This window comes from Chiloscyllium plagiosum, chromosome 12 (genome assembly GCF_004010195.1).
Source record: "Chiloscyllium plagiosum isolate BGI_BamShark_2017 chromosome 12, ASM401019v2, whole genome shotgun sequence".
Lineage (NCBI taxonomy): Eukaryota > Metazoa > Chordata > Chondrichthyes > Orectolobiformes > Hemiscylliidae > Chiloscyllium > Chiloscyllium plagiosum.
Genome location: NC_057721.1, coordinates 55,964,053 through 55,982,288, shown reverse-complemented (window position 1 = coordinate 55,982,288; position 18,236 = coordinate 55,964,053). Strand labels below are relative to the sequence as shown.

At 38.6% G+C, this 18,236-nt stretch overlaps 1 protein-coding gene across 1 annotated transcript in view; it reads right to left on the bottom strand.

The window, feature by feature from the left end:
* The window catches only part of LOC122555285 (mucin-3A-like), a 462,531-nt gene that overhangs the window by 134,751 nt on the left and 309,544 nt on the right, over positions 1-18,236 (bottom strand). The window contains exons 29-36 of the mRNA XM_043701128.1: positions 15,169-15,312; positions 13,521-13,658; positions 12,556-12,699; positions 7,767-7,907; positions 6,756-6,899; positions 5,438-5,581; positions 1,914-2,051; positions 553-690 (exon numbers count right to left, since the gene is read on the bottom strand). Coding sequence (XP_043557063.1) covers positions 553-690; positions 1,914-2,051; positions 5,438-5,581; positions 6,756-6,899; positions 7,767-7,907; positions 12,556-12,699; positions 13,521-13,658; positions 15,169-15,312 — 1,131 coding nt within the window. The remainder of the gene's footprint in view (positions 1-552; positions 691-1,913; positions 2,052-5,437; positions 5,582-6,755; positions 6,900-7,766; positions 7,908-12,555; positions 12,700-13,520; positions 13,659-15,168; positions 15,313-18,236) is intronic.

The window sequence follows — 18,236 nt, the reverse complement described above, 5'->3', positions numbered from 1 at the left end:
AATAAATTACAGCACACAGTCCGTAAACTTTATGAAATAGGCATGGTGAGCAACAATAATGACAGGAATGCTTCATTTCCTTGAAATGGACATTGTTTTGAACAAAGTCAATATGTGCCTGTTCAGAGTTTCACAAGACAGTGCTGGATAATACACACTCCATGCACTAACATCGCGTCCACAACAAAAGCTAATTGTCATCCAATAACTTCCACAACAGTACAGCCTTGATCATTTGACACATATATTCCAGCCAAGCAAGGACTCAAAAGTTCCACAAAGCAAGAATGTTGATCAAACAATCTAACAGAAAGAAGCAGAGTGCCTAAATTTCAGATGATTGACAGGGTATTGCTGGTTTTGTGAACTTTTACAGTAATACTGATTGAGCTGCATGCAAGACAGTGCACTGACCATCACGTATATTTATTTATAAAAGTGTGGCAAAGCACATACAGCATGTGTCAGAATCCTTTCTTGTATTAACACACACCTCAACATGCAATGATTTTTATTTATTCATGTTCCAAGCAGAAATAATCTTAGAAATACCTGTCACTTCTTTCTCCGCTATCTCTGTAGGTTTAGAGTCTATGACTGGTGTGAATACATAAGGAGTGTCAGTGACCAGCGGTTTATATCCTGAGATTAAACTGAAGACACTAGGAGAATGAGTTGGCACATGATGGCCTGCAGAGTATAAGAGGGTAGTCAGCAACAAAATTCATAATTCCTCTAAAAATAACACCAGTGGTTTATGATAAATATATTTGATTTACTGATCATCATTACATTGAAACACAATCAGTCTTATCCTGTTACTGTTATTTTAAATGGATTCTACTGTGCATCTAATAATACATTTCATACAACACCTAATTGTACATAGTCACTGAGAGAAGCAAAGAAAGTAACAGTCAAGGCAGTGGGAACAATCTTTCAATCTCATTGGCTAGAGCAGTAGTTTCTGAAGGGTGGAAATAATTTTGTTATATTCAAAAAAAGGTTAGGGAGAACCTTGGGAACTATAGTCACTGTAATAATGGGTTGGCAAAGTTACTGTCAGCAATTACTATGTATAAAATAAACATCATGTTAGAAGGCCAGGATGAATAAAGAAGTTTCAGCATGACTTTGTTATGGGCTTTTTGTGGCTAAATTTCAACTTTTTTTTGAGATGCTGGTGTTGCTGTTGGAGCCAGCTTTTGCTGTCCATCTCTAATTGCAGTCACTTCGATCCAAGTGCCTTGTTGGTCTACTTACAGGAAAAGTCATATTTCCAGCACAATGCTGTGACTTAGAGTCACATGTAGACCAGACCATGGAAGGACAGCAGACTTTCATTCGCTAAAGAATATCAGTGAACTTGATGGATTTTTACAATAACCAGCTAGCAGGATCACCATTATTGAGACAAGCTTTATATTCTTGATTTATTATCTGAACTCCTTAAATACCACCTGTTGCCATGTTGGGATTGCAACCCTTGTCTTCAGAGCTTCAGCTCGAGTCTCAGAACTCCATGCACTAAATTGCGTCCACAACAAAAGCTAATTGTCATCCAATAATCTCCACAACAGTACAGCCTTGATCATTTGACAAATGTATTCCAGTCAAGCAAAGGCTCAAAAGCTCCACAAAGCAAGAATATTGATCAAACAATCTAACAGAAAGAAGCAGAGTGCCTAACTTTCAGATGATTGACAGTGTATTGCTGGTTTTGTGAACCTTTACAGTAATACTGATTGAGCTGCATGCAAGACAGTGCACCATCACGTGTATTTATTTATAAAAGTGTGGCAAAGCACATACAGCATGTGTCAGAATCCTTTCTTATATTAACACACACCTCAACATGCAATTATTTTTATTTACTCTATTCATGTTCCAAGCAGAAATAATCTTAGAAATACCTGTCACTTCTTTCTCCACTATCTCTGTAGGTTTAGAGTCTATGACTGGTGTGAATACATAAGGAGTGTCAGTGACCAGCGGTTTATATCCTGAGATTAAACTGAAGACACTAGGAGAATGAGTTGGCACATGATGGTCTGCAGAGTATAAGAGGGTAGTCAGCAACAAAATTCATAATTCCTCTAAAATTAGGTTTATTGATAAATATATTTGATATACTGATCATTACATTGAAACACAATCAATTTTATCCTTTTACTGTTATTTTATATGGATTCTACTGTGCATCTAATAATACATTTCATACAACACCAAATTGTACATAGTCACTGAGAGAAGCAAAGAAAGTAACTGTCAAGGCAGTGGGAACAATCTTTCAATCTCATTGGCTAGAGCAGTCGTATCTGAAGGGTGGAAATAATTTTATGTTATATTCAAAAAAAGGTTAGGGAGAACCTTGGGAACTATAGTCACTGTAATAATGGGTTGGCAAAGTTACTGTCAGCCATTACTATGTTTAAAATAAACATCACGTTAGAAGCCCAGGGTGAATCAGACGTTCCAGCATGACTTTGTTATGGGCTTTTTGTGGCTAAATTTCATCTTTTTTTTGAGATGCTGGTGTTGCTGTTGGAGCCAGCTTTTGCTGTCCATCTCTAATTGCAGTCACTTCGATCCAAGTGTCTTGTTGGTCTACTTACAGGAAAAGTCATATTTCCAGCACAATGCTGTGACTTGGAGTCACATGTAGACCAGACCATGGAAGGACAGCAGATTTCCATTTGCTAAAGAATATCAGTGAACTTGATAGATTTTTACAATATTCAGCTAGCAGGATCACCATTACTGAGACAAACTTTATATTCTTGATTTATTATCTGAACTCCTTAAATACCACCTGTTGCCACGTTGGGATTGCAACCCGTGTCTTCAGAGCATCAGCTCGAGTCCCAGAACTCTTCCAGATCATTCACAAAGTGGCAGATAAGACCCTGATCAGAAGGAAGCCAATGGAATCAAGAATGAAGCATGATATGGATTCAAAATTATAGAAAACTGAAGTGTTGATGGACAGATATTCCACACACTCAGCAGTGGTTTACAGTGGTATCAACCAGGGTCAGTTTTGGGTGCGTGACTCTTTTCAATTGGTACGAATTAGCCAGACCCAGGAAAAGTGAACAACATTATGTTAGCGATGACATAAACCTAGCAATGAAATAAAGGAAGAGAGGTATAGACACAAGGTGACAGAAATAAACTGGTGATATTGGCTGATGCAATGATGGCACGTGGAAGATACACTATTGACAATTTATTTTTTGAAATGAAATAAAATTCATTTTTAAATATATTGTGCAAAGCAAAGCATAACTTTGAAAAGAGTAGGTGAGCTGAAGACTGTGCCTCCTGCACAGACAACACTTAAATCTGTAAGGACGATTGATAAAATAGTTAAAAAACATTTGATTTACTTTATTTATCCAAAGCACAACAGAATATTTAATTAAAGATATCCTGCCAAAATTTTGTAAATCACTGATTCAGTATCTTACGAAGGACTGCAATCATGTTGGGGCATGTCAATTGAAAAGAAATATAAGGGTCTGAGAAAATATAAAGAAGAAATACTATAGAGAAAAATGTTACCAGGAATGAAGCATTCGGTCATGAAGAGAGACTGGAAACATTGGACTGATCTTGTTGGATCAGAAAGTTAATGAAGTGATCAAACAGAAATTTCAAGATGATGATGATGTGTTTTAATACAGAAATAGTTATTTCCTGTGTCATGTCATCAATGACTAATGGTCACCACAAATTCAAAATGATTCGCAACAGAGGTAGAAAGAAATCGGGGAGACTGAGATTGTCGATAGCATGTAGAATGCTCTACCAGAAAAAAACATGTGGAATCTGTTGTCAGAATGCATTTTAAACAAATTGGTGTAAGGGACACTGCTAGTAAGCCCCAGGGTGTGAAAATTCTCATGTTATCTCTGTTTCATTAGTAAACTATCTCCTTCTGTTAACTGGTTCTCGTGTTAAAATTAATAGTCTTTCCCTATGGAAAATATCTAAGCTCCTCAATATTTTGAGCACAACTATTTCATTTCCCTTCAACATGCTTTGTTCTCAGGAAACTCTTTCCAGCTTTCAGCACAGCTACCATTCTTGTGAGAAAGTGAGGTCTGCAGATGCTGGAGATCAGAGTCTAGAGTATGTTGCTGAAAAAGCACAGCAGGTCAGGCAGCATCCGAGGAGCAGGAGAATCAATGTTTCAGGTGAAAGCCCTTGATCAGGAATGAGGCTGGGAACCTCAGGGGTGGAGAGATAAATGGGAGGAGGGTGGGGTTGGGGAGAAGGTAGCTAAGAGTGCAATAGGTGGATGGAGGTGAGGATAAAGGTGATAGGTAGGAGAGGTGAGTGGAGCTGATAAGTGGGAAGGAAGATTGACAGATGGGACAGGTCATGAGGACGATGCTGAGTTGGAAGGTTGGAACTGGTGGGGGAGAAAAATGAGGAAACTAGTGAAGTCCACATTGATGCCCTGGGGTTGAAGGATCCCAAGGCAAAAGATAAGGCATTCTTCCTCAAGGCGTCGGGTGGTTAGGGAGAAGCGGTGGAGGAGGCCCAGAACCTGCATGTCCTCGGCAGAGTGGGAGGGGGACTTCAAATGTTCGTTCACGAGGTGGTATGGTTGATTGGTGCGGGTGTCGTGGAGATGCTCTCTAAAATGGTCAGTGAGATGGCGTCCTGTCTCCTCAAGGTAGAGGGGACCACATCAGGAGCAATGGATACAATAAATGACGTGCCCCTAAAGCGCCTTTAAAACACATCTTTAAAGACTGGACGCCTTCTCGCAGAGCGCTTTGGAGAACATCTCCGGGACACCTACACCAATCAACCCCACCGCCCAACATTTCAACTCCCCCTCCCACTCTGCCAAGGACGTGCAAGTCCTGGGCCTCCTCCATCGCCACTCCCTCACCACCCGACGCCTGGAGGAAGAACGCTTCATCTTCCACCTCAGGACTCTTCAACCCCATAGCATCAATGTGGACTACACCAGTTTTCTCATTTCCCCTCCCCCCACCTTACCCCAATTCAAACCTTCCAGCTCAGCACCGTCTTCATGACCTGTCCCACCTGTCCATCTTCCTTTCCACCTATCCACTCCACCATCCTCTCCGATCTATCACCATTACCCCCACCTCCAACCACCTACTGCACTCTTAGTTACCTTCTCCCTAGCCACACCCCCCTCCCATTTATCTCTCCATCCCCGAAGCTCCCAGCCTCACTCCATATGAAGGGGTCCGGCCCGAAATGTCGATTCTCCTGCTTCTTGGATGCTGCCTGACCTACTGTGGTTTTCCAGCAACACACTCATGATTACCATTCTTATGAATCTATTCTTCACTTATTCCAAGATCTAGCTTTCTGTTTCTATTGCACAAACGTCAACATGCATGTCACATACCATTACTAAGACCAAAAACACAATTATTGTCATAAGTACCTGTAAATTCTTTCTTCCCTATTTTAGCAGGGTCAGATCCTGCCACTGGATGGAGCGCATGGGGTAACTCAGTGACTGGCAGCTCATAGTCTGATTTTGAACTGAGCACATTGTGAGTGTTAGAGGTGGACATCTCATGGTCTGCTGGGGATAAGAAGGAAGCCAGATACAAAGTTCTTAATCAATTGTGAAAATAATGTTAATTTTCTTTTGAGGAGTACAATTATATTTCCGGTCATCAATGTAGCACTGTTTTTGTAAAATTCCCTCAAAAAAACTCAAAGTACCCTTCAAAATCACCAAATAGGTAATATAATAGTATACTACACTCAATATGAAATTATACTCTGTCATTAAATTAATTAATTCAATATAATTGCAAAATATTCATATAATGAGATGATAACAGAAAAGCAATGCAGTAACATTGCTTCCACAATGTTAAAGTGAATTATTATTTCATAAACTTTATACTAATGATGAATTGAAAGACAATTCTTCACAAGACTCTAAACATTATGAAATAAGTCTAATGAGTAAATAATCCAATATTGATGCCAAAAATGATTAATTTCCAAAAAAAATGTTTTGCTTATTTCACATGGTTTGAATAAAGACAACAAATGCGTACCAACGTCTCACAAACCTGTGCATGATAACATGTACTGCATGCACTAACGTTGTTCACAAGACATCAAACTAATTATCATCCAATGAATTTTACCACAATTCGGCCTAGTTTTGACAGGCATGTTTCAATTAAACAAAGCCTCTAAGATCTAAGCAGCAAGAAGTTTGATGAAAGAACCCAATGGATGAAGCACAATACCTAAATTCCAGGAGATTGATAGTGAATTACTCATTTTATAAATGTATTGCAATTGTGAAAAAGTGCAGCATAGCTTTTACAGCTTATGCCAGAATCCTCTCTGACACTAATACACAATTCAACATGCATTTCTTTTTATTTACTCTATTCACGTTCACGTTCCAGTCAGAAATCTTTAATCTAATCCAAGACCTTGATGTTCTGCTGATCAAATGATCCAATAAAGATAAACACCAAGACCTTGATGTTCTGCCGATCAAGTAGTACAATAAAGATAAACAATTTGCATTTAAACAAATGCAGCAGTTTGCTCCCATCTTATGCTTTATGCAAGAATGATGAATGCATTTCATATGCAACGAAATCACTCACTTAACCAATCTATGGCGCAGAATGTGCCCTAACTATTTTGGAACACAACGTAAACATGCCTATACTTTTTATTCATTCCTTTGTTAATTCAAAAAACAGAGTTATGGTCAGAAATACCTGTAAATTCATTCTTCCTTATCTTTGCAGGGTCAGATCCTGGAACTGAATGGAACGCATAGGGAGAATCAGTGACCAGCAGCTCATTGTCTGAGACTGAACTAACCACATTGCGAATGTCAGAGGTTTGCACCTCATGGGCTGCTGGGGATAAGAAGGAATCCAAATGCAAAATGCTCAATTTTTGTGAAAATAATCTTCATCAGGTTTTGCAAAACATACTTGTATTTGTGAAAATCACTCTAGTACTTACAATATTCTCTCAAAGTCACCATTAAATAATGCATTCCATTCAATATTAAATTATAACTGAGTGTGTAAATTAATTAGCTCCACATTATTGAAAAATATTCATGCAATATTGACCTGGCAACAGACACTCAATGCACCAATATTTCATTCTATTTGAAAATAATTTAAAACATCACAAATAAGAAATGATAGATTGGTAATCTATAGCAAAGCACAGTCTCTAAACTTTAGCAAATAAGCATGATAATGAAATAATCGAATGGTGATATCAAAAGTGCTCATTTTCCATCAAATGTGCAGTGATTTTCATATTCTATATGCAGTGAGGAATAACAAACCATCTTCCAAACGATTCAAAGGAGAGCAGTATGACAACAACTAATCCATGCAGTAACATTGTTTCCATCACATAAAACCAATTATCATTCAATACACATCACAAAAGTACAGCCTTGAAAGTCACCCTTTTGCCAAGCAAAGCCTCAAGGTTCCATAAAATAAGGACATTGACCAAGAATATAATAGAGAAAAGTAAAAGATACACATTCCAAGAGAAGGGCAGTGACTTCTTTGTTTCATATATTGTGTGCCCAAAACACTGAATGGTTGCATGCGAGACAGTGTACTGACTATCAAACATATTTAGTTATCCAAGTGTATCATAGCATCTTCAGAATCTTTTCTTGCATTAACACAAATCTCGACATGCATCTATTATAAGTTACTCCATTCAGAAATTCATATTCTAGGCAGAAATACCTGTTACATCTTTCTCTGCTATCTCTGTAGTTTCAGACTCTGGGATTGGTTTGAAAACCTTCGGGGTGTCAGTGACCTTTAGGTAATATTTTGAGATTAAACTGAAGACACTAGGAGGATCACGAGTTGGCACATGATGGTCTGCAGGGGATAAGAGGGAAAGTGCATACAATACTTTTGATCTGTCATGAAGAAAACTTCAGACATCTATTTTTGATTTTTTTTACTGGACATCAGTTCATTTAAATTTGATTTGTCTCATTCTTCCATTATCACATTAAATCGATTCAATTTTAGTTATACAGTTTGTATCTGATAGATTTTATACAATTCTAAACTCTACATAATGAATCCAAAATGAATCCGAGAAGTGCCGAAAGTATAAGTAGCAAATTCTTCTTATCTTCAGTGATGGAGGAGATGTGTTGGAAGGCAGAACAATTGCTAATCTTATATTCAAGAACATGCTCGTGAGAAATGTGCAAATTATACAGCTGTCAGCCTCATGACAATGCTGGGGTAGCTACCAAAATCCACTGTTAAGAATAAATAAACTTTCATGTTAAAAGGCTACAATTAATCAAGAAGTGCCAACATGACTTTGTGAAAAGCAAATTACATCTGAATAATGTAATTGGCTACTTAGATGCATGGACAGAGAAGACTGGCCAAGGTAGTGCAATAAATGCAATAGCCCCAAGGCATACAACAAAGTTAAGAAGCCCGTCAAGATTGTTGTCATTATTCTAACATAAGACCATAAGACACAGCCCATACAGTCTGCTCCTCCATTCAATCATGGCTGATAGGTTTCTCAACCCCATTCTCCCACTTTCTCCCCGTAATCCTTGATCCCCTTGGCAATCAAGAACCTATCTATCTCAGTCATAAATCTAGTTAATGACCTAGCCTCCACAACCTTCTGTGGTAATGAATCTATAGGTTCAGCACTCTCTGGCTGAGGAAGTTTCTCCTTATCTCCATTCTTCCCTTTACTCTGAGGCTGTATCGTTAGGTCCTAATCTTTCCTGCCAATAGAAACATTTTCACAACAAACACTCTGTCCAGGCCGTTCAGTGTTCTCTAAGTTTCAATTAGATACCCCCTCATCCTTCTAAACTCTGGTATAGATCCAGAGTTCTCAAACTTCCTCATATGTTAAGCTTTTCATTCTTGGGACCATTCTTGTGAACCTCCTCTAACCATGCTCCAGGTCCAGTGCATCCTTCCCAAGATATGGGGCCCAAAACTGCACACAATACTCCAAATATGTGTGACCAGAGTCTTTTAGAGCCTCAGAAGTACATCCCGATTTTTATATTCAAGTTTCCTCAAAATAAATACCATCATTGCATTTGCCTTCTTAACTATTGACTCAACCTGCAAGTTAACCTTGAGAATCTTGGACTAGACTTCCCCAAATCTCTTTGCACTTCAGACTTCTAAATTTTCTCCCCATTTAGAAAACACTCCATGTCTCTATTCATCATGTGATGTGTGTGTCACTGACAAGGCTATTACTTGTTAACTATCTCTATTGACTTTGAACCATGTGCTTTGCTGGGTTATTTCAGAGTTCAAAGCTGTAGTTCAGCAATCACATGTTGAGCAGATTGAGAAAAAAAACAGCAAATTTCCTTCTCTAAAGAACATTATTGAACCAGATGGGTTTTTAAGATGATTACTGGTAGCTAATATCTCCATCATTAATGAGATCTGTTTTATGTTTCAAAGATGAAATGAAGAGTAATTTTTAAAGGTTTCAAAACAATTATCATGTCATTAGTTGAACACATGTTTTCTGTGTCCTTGGACGTTCCCAAACATTTAATGAGATGGCATCCAAGAAGTATATTAAGATGGAAGCTAAGTGAATTAAGAGCTGAGTGGAGATGTAGATATAAAAATGATGGTATATGGATGTTTTACCGACTGTGAGGTGTTTTACAGTGTTGTCACACAAGTTTGGGTCCATTACACTTTTCACTTGGTTATAACTGACCTAGGCACAGGTGTAGGGCACAAAATGTTGTGAAATAACAGACTATGCTGAGGACAGTACAATGATTGGCACAAGTTAACAGACAGGATTGTGGAATGGGCTGAGCATTGCTGGTGTGAGTGAACCGCTTAGAGACAAGTAATTGTGAACTTATTGTAAACTATAAAAAGTGCAATTTTAAACAAAGTGTAAGGAAACTGTTGATGTTTCTGCCCAAAAAGAACCTCCTAAGATCTGGAAGGACGGAAGATGAAACAGTTAAGAAAGCATTTGGACTCCTTCTATTTATGGATTGAAGAATACAATACAACAAAGAGATCATGCTGGAATGTCACAAATCACTGATTATGCCTCTGCTGAAATATTGTCAACAACTCTGAACAAAACAATTGAGAAACGATGAAGGGTCTTAACAAGGTACAGAGGAGAATCATTAGAATGTAACCAATAAAACAGTCAGTAGAGGTTGAGAAAATTCTTGCCATTTTTGTTGGCACAGAAACGATAATGAAGTGACCAAATCGAAATCTCAAGGTAAGGAAGTACGTTAATACAATGGATAGGATAAATGATTTCATCTGTCACACAATCAATTACTAGTACTCATCATTGAGCCAAATTCATGGGCAAAACATTCAAAAGGTGGACAAGGAAATATTTTTCTCTTGGAATTTTGAAAGCAAGAATTCTATTTCTCTGTAACCTTCTTTTCTCCAAGGAAATCCAGAAACATGGAAATTTGCAGCAGAAGGTGGCCATTTGGTCATTTAAGTGTGCTCTGCTATTCAACATGATCATAGCTGATCATCCATCTGAATGTCACATTCTCACTTTATACCCATACCCCTTATTCCTCTAAATATTTATCAATTTCTTGAGAGTCATATAGTAATACAGCATGGAAATGGACCCTTCAGTCTAACTCATCCATGCCAACCAAGTATCCTAAACTGAACTAGTCCCATTTGCTTGTGTTTGACTGACATCCCTCTGGATAAATGAGAGTCTTTTTCCTAGGATGCTGACATCTGCTTGTACGAGGGGTCATAGCTGCAAATTGAGAGGGGTTACATTAAAGACAGATGTTAGCGGCAGTTGCTTTGCAGTAAGGGTGTGGAATGTCCTGCCTGCCAATGTAGTTAACTCAACAACATTAGGGGCATTTAAACAGTTCTTGGATAAGCACATGGATGATGATGGGATAATGTAGGGGGATGGGCTTAGATTAGTTCACAGGTTGGCGCAACATCGAGGGCCAAAGGGCCTGTTCTGCGCTGTATTCTTCTATGTTCTTTGTCCTAAACCTTTCCTATTCATATACCTGTCCAAGTGTCTTTTAAATGTTGTAAATGTACTTGCCTCCACCACTTCCTCTGGCAGCTCTTTCCATACACGCACCACACTCTGCGTGAAAACATTGCCCCTCAGGTCCCTTTTAAATACAGGTGACATGGTGGCTCAGTGGTTAGCATTGCTGCCTCACAGTGCCAGGGACCTGGGTTTGATTCCTGCCGGAGGTGATTGTCTGTGTGGAATTTGCACATTCTCCGTGTTTCCGTGTGGGTTTACTCCAGGTACTCCAGTTTCCTCCCACAATCCAAAGAGATGCAGGTTAGGTGAATTGGTCATGCTAAATTGTCCATAGAGTTAGGTGCTGGATGTAGGTTTGCTCACTGAGCTGGAAGGTTCATTTTGCAGAAGTTTCGTCACCCTACTAAGTAACATCTTCAGTGGGCCTCCAGGCAAAGCAATGCTGATAATTCCTGCTTTCTATTTATATGTTTGGGTTTCTTTGAGTTGATGATGTCATTTCATGTGGTGATGTAATTTCCTGTGGAGATGTCATTTCCGGTTCTTTGTCTCAGGGGGTGGCAGTTGGGTCTAACTCGATGTATTTGTTGATAGAGTTCTTGTTAGAATGCCATGCCAACCTTCCTGCTCAGCAAACAAACCTACATCCAGAACTTCAACCTGAGCTACAAATCGTCTCAAAACTCGCTAAGTGTTAAGTGCATTAGACAGGGGTAAATATAGAATAGGGGAATGGGTCTGGGTGGGTTACTCTTTGGAGGGTTGGTGAGGACTTGTTGGGCCAAATGGCCTGTTTCCATACTGTAGGGAATCTAATCTAAATCTTTCCCTTCTCACCTTAAACCTATAGCCTCTAGTTTTGGACTTCTCTATTCTTGGGAAAAGATCTTGACTATTGAACTTACCTATGCCCCTCATGATTTTGTAACCTCGCGAAGGGCATTCCTCAGCCTCTGACTCTCCTTGAAACTCAAACCTTTCCTTGAATATATTCAATGACTTGACCTCCACTTCTTTGGTGCAGAATTCAACGAAGTTCACTACGCTTTGAATGAAGACAAATTTCCTTAACTCAGTCGCACCTCATCCCAGCTTCTTCAGGCTTTCCATAAAAACTAAAGACTTCAACCTTGCTATCGTTCCTGTCAATCTATTCTCCATTCACCTCAGGGCCTTGATATCTTTCTTAAAGTCACATACCAAAACTTCAAACAATAAGTACATTGATCAAATAATCAAAACAGATGAGCAAATTGCATAAAATAAAGCAGAAATACTTCAGTTTGTTCTTTTCATATATTTTATATAACAATGACAAATGGGATTATCGACTAAACCACTCACTTAACTTCTAAAATGTGACAGAATCTACAGATCAAGTCCTATTTCTGGTTTGGTTACACAAATCTCAATACAGCCATATTATTTATTCCATTCCTTTGGTAATACCAAAAATGTAATCATTGTCAGAAGTACCTGTAAATTGATCCTTTCCTATCTTTGCAGGTTCAGATCCTGGGACTGGATGGAGCACATAAAGAGAGTCAGTGACTGGTAGCTCATAGGTTGAGACTGAACTGAACCCAGAACGAATGTCAGAGGTTGGCACCTCATGGTCTGCTGGAATAAGGAGCAGTCCAAATACAAAATTTAAAATCAATAGTGAAAATAATTTCTATTTTGCTTTAAGGATTACATTTGCATTTCTGCCCATCAAATGCAGCACATACCTAAACTGAGTGAAAATGTATTAATTCAATATTATTTTTTCAAAGTCACATAATCATGACATGGCAACAGACAACTAATGCACTGACACTGCTTCTACAATGTAAAAGTAACTTATCATACAATAAACGTCACAATGAAGTGATGGTGGGTTGACAATTTATAGCAAAGCACAGTGCTTAGACTTTAGGAAAAAAAGTACTGAGCAAATAAGTGAACTGTATTTTAAAAAATGCTTAAAGTTCCAGGAAATGTGCCTGAATTTTCTTGTTTTATTTGCTTTGTGCAATTCTATATTCCTTTCAAAAGGTTCTTAGGATATTGGTATGATAATAGATACTCCACGCAGTAACATTACACCCAACACAAAGCTAATTATTATTCAATAAACATCATAAAAGTATAGTTTCTTTCTCGCCAAGCACAGCCTCAAAGCTCCACAAAATCAGGATGGTGACCAAAGAATCCACTAGAGAGAAATAAAAAGCATAAATTCCAGGAGATAGGCAGTGGATTGCTTGCTTCCTACACAGTGGACCACGAAACGGAAAGCATTGCATGCGAGACAGTGTACTATCATATTTATTTAATTGCAAAAGTGTGGCATAGCAACGACAGGACAAAAGACAAATATGTGTTGCATTAACACAAACCTGAACATGCGCTTGTTTATATATATTATAGTGCTTAGGCAGAAATATGGTCTGAAATACCTGTTACTTCTTTCCATGCTGTTCTTGCAGGTTCAGAATCTAGGGTTGTTTTGAATACATTAGGGATGTCAGTGACCAGCGGTTTAGATTCTGAGATTAAACTGAAGACACTAGAGGTGTCAGGAGCTGGCACATGGTCTGCAGGGGATAAGAAGGAATGCGAATCCAACATTCATAATCTCTCTTTCAAATACTCCGGCAGGTTATTGATAAATATATTTAATTTACTAGACGTCATTATGTTGAAACAAAATTGCTCATGTTCTTCTATTATCATTTTAAATTAATTGTATTGCAATTCCACATTATTCAAATAATATATTTCATATAATACTAAACTCTGCATACTGTATCCCAGCTCACTAAAGGAAGCAATGGTTGAAATAAATAGTAACATTCTTTCAGTCCTCAGTGGGTAAAGGGATGGTGTCAGAAGACTGGATGAATATCGATACACAGGCTCCATAACATTAATCACACAGTTGCATGGGGCATAAAAGTAGAAATAGTGGGAGTTTGTCAGAAAGGCACAGTGATAACCATGGGAGATTTTAATCTACACATTGATGAGAAAAGTCAGATGGGCAAAGGTACCTAGATGATGAGTTCATAGCTTGTTTTCAAGATAGTTTCTTAGAACAGCAGAGTTTGAAGCAGACAATGTTCAAAGAGATACAGTTAATGAATGATCTCATAGTGGAGCTGGGTAAAGATAATTGATAAATTAAGTTAATAGCATGTCAATAGAGACGCAGAAACAGACAAAAAGTTATTTCAGAATATGTGCATTGAATGCATCTGTTATACAAGGAAGATTCTAAGGAACATACCCACCATTTGTGGCTAACTAAAAATGTTAAAGACAGTATTAATTTTTTTTTTAAATCACACAATAGTCTAAATACAAATAGCAGGTTAGATGATTGCACAGAATATAGAAAGCAGATGAGAATGACCAAAACACTCCCATCAGATCAGCCATGATATTACTGAATGGGAGAGCAGGATGGAGATGCTGAGTGGCCTACTCTGCTTTCTGATTTGTATATTTGTATGCATATACAAGAAAGAGTCAGGGAGGAACCAGAGAAATACATCAAACTGAAATGCTATGGAGGTTATGGAAAACCATTACAAAGGTTAAGAAAAACTGGACTTGCCCCAAAGTTTACAACAAAGTACCACTCAATAGGCATTTTTCTCTATACATTCTGTCTATACTACTCAGAATTTTGAACACAAGTATTCCATTTCCTTTAATACTTTTTGTTCTATGCTAGTATTCCCAGCTTCCCCAGGATCATCAAAAACTGAAATCTTCATCCCTGCTACTATTCTAGTGAATTTATACCAGGCCCATTCCAATATCTTGATATCCTGCTGGGGCCTGAACATATTGATCAAATAATCCATAAGAAATCAATTTTATAACATGGATTAGAAATGCAGTAGCTTTCCCACCTCATATACTTTATACTACAATGAAAAACGTATTTCACTGAATAACAAAAGCACTCACTTAACTGCAAGAGTGTGGAATAGAATCCAAAGGTTGTGCCTGAACACTCTGTTTCAGTAACAAAAGCTCACAGCACATACTGTTTCTTTGCTCATACCAAAAACATAGTCTTTTTTAAATCAGAAGTACCTTTAAGTTCATCTTTCCCTATCTTAGTTGGCTCAGGTTCTGGGACTGGACTGACGATATATGGAGAATCAATGACTGGTAGCTCAAACTCTGAGATTGAACTGAACACATTACGAGTGTCAGAGGTTGGCACCTCATGGTCTGCTGGGAATAAGAAGAAATCCAGACACAAGATTCTTAGTCAATGGTGAAAATAATCTGTGTTAAATAGAGGAATATACCTGTACTTTTTGGCCACTGAAGTTATCTCTCATTGTAATATTAAGCATATATACTCTAAAGTAACTGAATACATCACATAATAATACATTCAATCCAATTCTAAATCATACTCCATGAGTAAAATAATTAACTGCAGCTATGGATTCCATGGTATGATTCATATGATAGCCATCTGGCACCAGATAATCAATGCACCGAAGTTGCTTCCAATATGTAAAAGTAATTTATCATCCAATTTATTTTTTCCATTATTACAATGGAAGCAATGAAGTGGTCGACAATTTATACCAAAGTGGCCGACAATGTATAGCAAAGCATATGCCTAAATTGAGCAAATAATTTAACTATGTGAAAAAAAAGTTTACCTTCCATAAAATATGCAGTGACTTGGTCATTCTATAGTTTGACACAGTTTATACAAAACACAATCTCTACACTTTAGCAAATTAGTTTGCCGAGTGAATAATCAAACAAAAGTGCTTAATTTCCATGTAATATGCAGTGAGTTGTTCATTTTATATGCATTGTGTGATGACAGACAATGACTTCCATAAGGTTCATCAGAAAGATATGATAACTGATATCCCATGCAATAACATTTCTCCATAAAAGCATAATTATCAATAAATAAGCCTTGTGATAGTGTAGCTTTTAAGTCACTCGCTGGCTAAGCACAGCCTTAAAGCTCAATTACATAAGGTAATTGACCAAAGAATCCAATAGAGAGATGTAAAATGCATAAATGCCAGGCAATAGACTGCTCATTTCATTTATTGTGTCACAACACTGAATTGTTTGTGAGGCAACATACTACCAGATTTATTTAATTAAACAAGTGTGCCAAAGCATGTCCTAGAGTCCTCTCTTGCATCAACACACCAGCTCAACATGCATCCACTATTATTTGCTCCATTCAGAAGTTCATGTTCCAGGCCGAAATAATCTTAGAGGTACTGGTCACTTCTTCCTCCACTACATCTGGTTCAGATTCTATGTCTTAGGTTGTAGGTTTGTTCTCAGATGTTTTGTCATCATGCTAGGTAACATCATCAGTGAGCCTCTGGTGAAGCGCTGGTGTTCTGTCCCACTTGCTATTTATGTGACTTGGTTTTTTGTGGCAGGTGATATCGTTTCCAGTTCTGTTTCAGTGAGGTTGGTAAATGGGGTCCAAATCTATGTTTGTTAGTGGAATTCCAGTTTGAATGCCAGGCCTCTAGGAATTCCCTTGTGTGTCTTTATTTAGCCAGTCCCAGGATGGATGCCCCAGTCAAGCTGGTATCCCTCTTCCACTATGTGTATGCATACCAGTGATAGTTGGTCATGTCTTTTGGTGGCTAGTTAATGCTCATGTATTCTGCTGGCTAGTCTCCTCCCTGTTTGTCCAATGTAATGTTTGTTGCAGTCCTTGCAGGGTATTTTGTATATAATGTTATTTCTGCTGGCTGTGGGTACAGGGTTCTTTAAATTTATCAGTAGCTGTTTTAGTGTGGTGGTAGGTTCGTGGACTACCATGATGCAAGGGGCCAGAGTAGTCTGGTTATCTCTGAAATGTCTTTGATGTATGTTAGAGTACTCTCTGGGCATGTTGTGTCTTCCTGTGTAGGTCTGTTGTGCAGGAATCAGCCGACTATGCTTATTGGGTACCCGTTGTTCCTGCATATAATGTATAGGTGTTTCTTCTCGGCTTCTCGTAGTTCCTGTGTGCTGCAGGGTGTTGTGGCTTGTTTAAATAATGTTCTGATGTAGCTCGGTTTGTGGGTGTTGGGATGATTGCTCCTGTAGTTGAGTATCTGGTCAGTGTGTATGTCTTTCCTGTAAACGTTGGTCTGCAATTCTCCATTGGCTTTTCATTCTATCATGACATCCAAGAAGGGGAGTAAGTTGTTGTTCTGTTCCTCTTTGATAAACTTTATAGCAGCAAGGATGTTGTTTATGTCATAGAGTCATAGAGATGTACAGCACAGAAACAGACCCTTTGGTACAACTCGTCCATGCTGACCAGATATCCCAATCTAATCTAGTCACATTTGCCAGCACTTGGCCCATATCCTTCGAAACCCTTCATATACACATCCAGATGTCTTTTAATGTTGTAATGGTGTTAGCCTCCACCACTTCCTCTGGCAGCTCATTCCATACACGCACCACCCTCTGTGTGAAAAATTGCTCTTTAGATCCCTTTCATATTTTTCCCCTCTTACCCTAAACCTATGCCCTCTTGTTCTGGACTCACCCACTCCAGGGAAAAGACCTTGTCTATTTTTCCTATCCGAGCCCCTCATGATTTATAAACCTCTATAAGGTCACCCTTCAGCCTCCAATGCTCCAGGGAAACAAGGCCCAGCCTGTTCAGTATCTCGCTATAGCTCAAATCCTCCAACACTGGCAACTTCCTTGTAAAATATTTTCTGAACCCATTCAAGTTTCATAACATCCTTCCACTAGGAAGGACACCAGAATGAGACCAAAAGCGGCCTAACCACCATGCTGTACACCTGCAACATAGAGTCATAGAGATGTACAGCATGGAAACAGACCCTTCGATCCAACCCATCCATGCCAACCAGACATCCCAATCCAATCTAGTTTCACCTGCCAGCGCCCGTCCCATATCCCTCCAAAACCTTCCTATTCATATACCCATCCAAATGCCTCTTAAATGCTGCAATTGTCCCAGCCTCCACCATATCTTTTGGCAGCCCATTCCATGCACATACCATCCTCTGCATGAAAACGTTGCCCCTTAGGTCTCTTTTATATCTTTCCCCTCTCACCCTAAACCTATGCCCTCTAGTTCTGGACTCCCCCAACCCAGGGAAAAGACTTTGTCTATTTATCCTATCTAT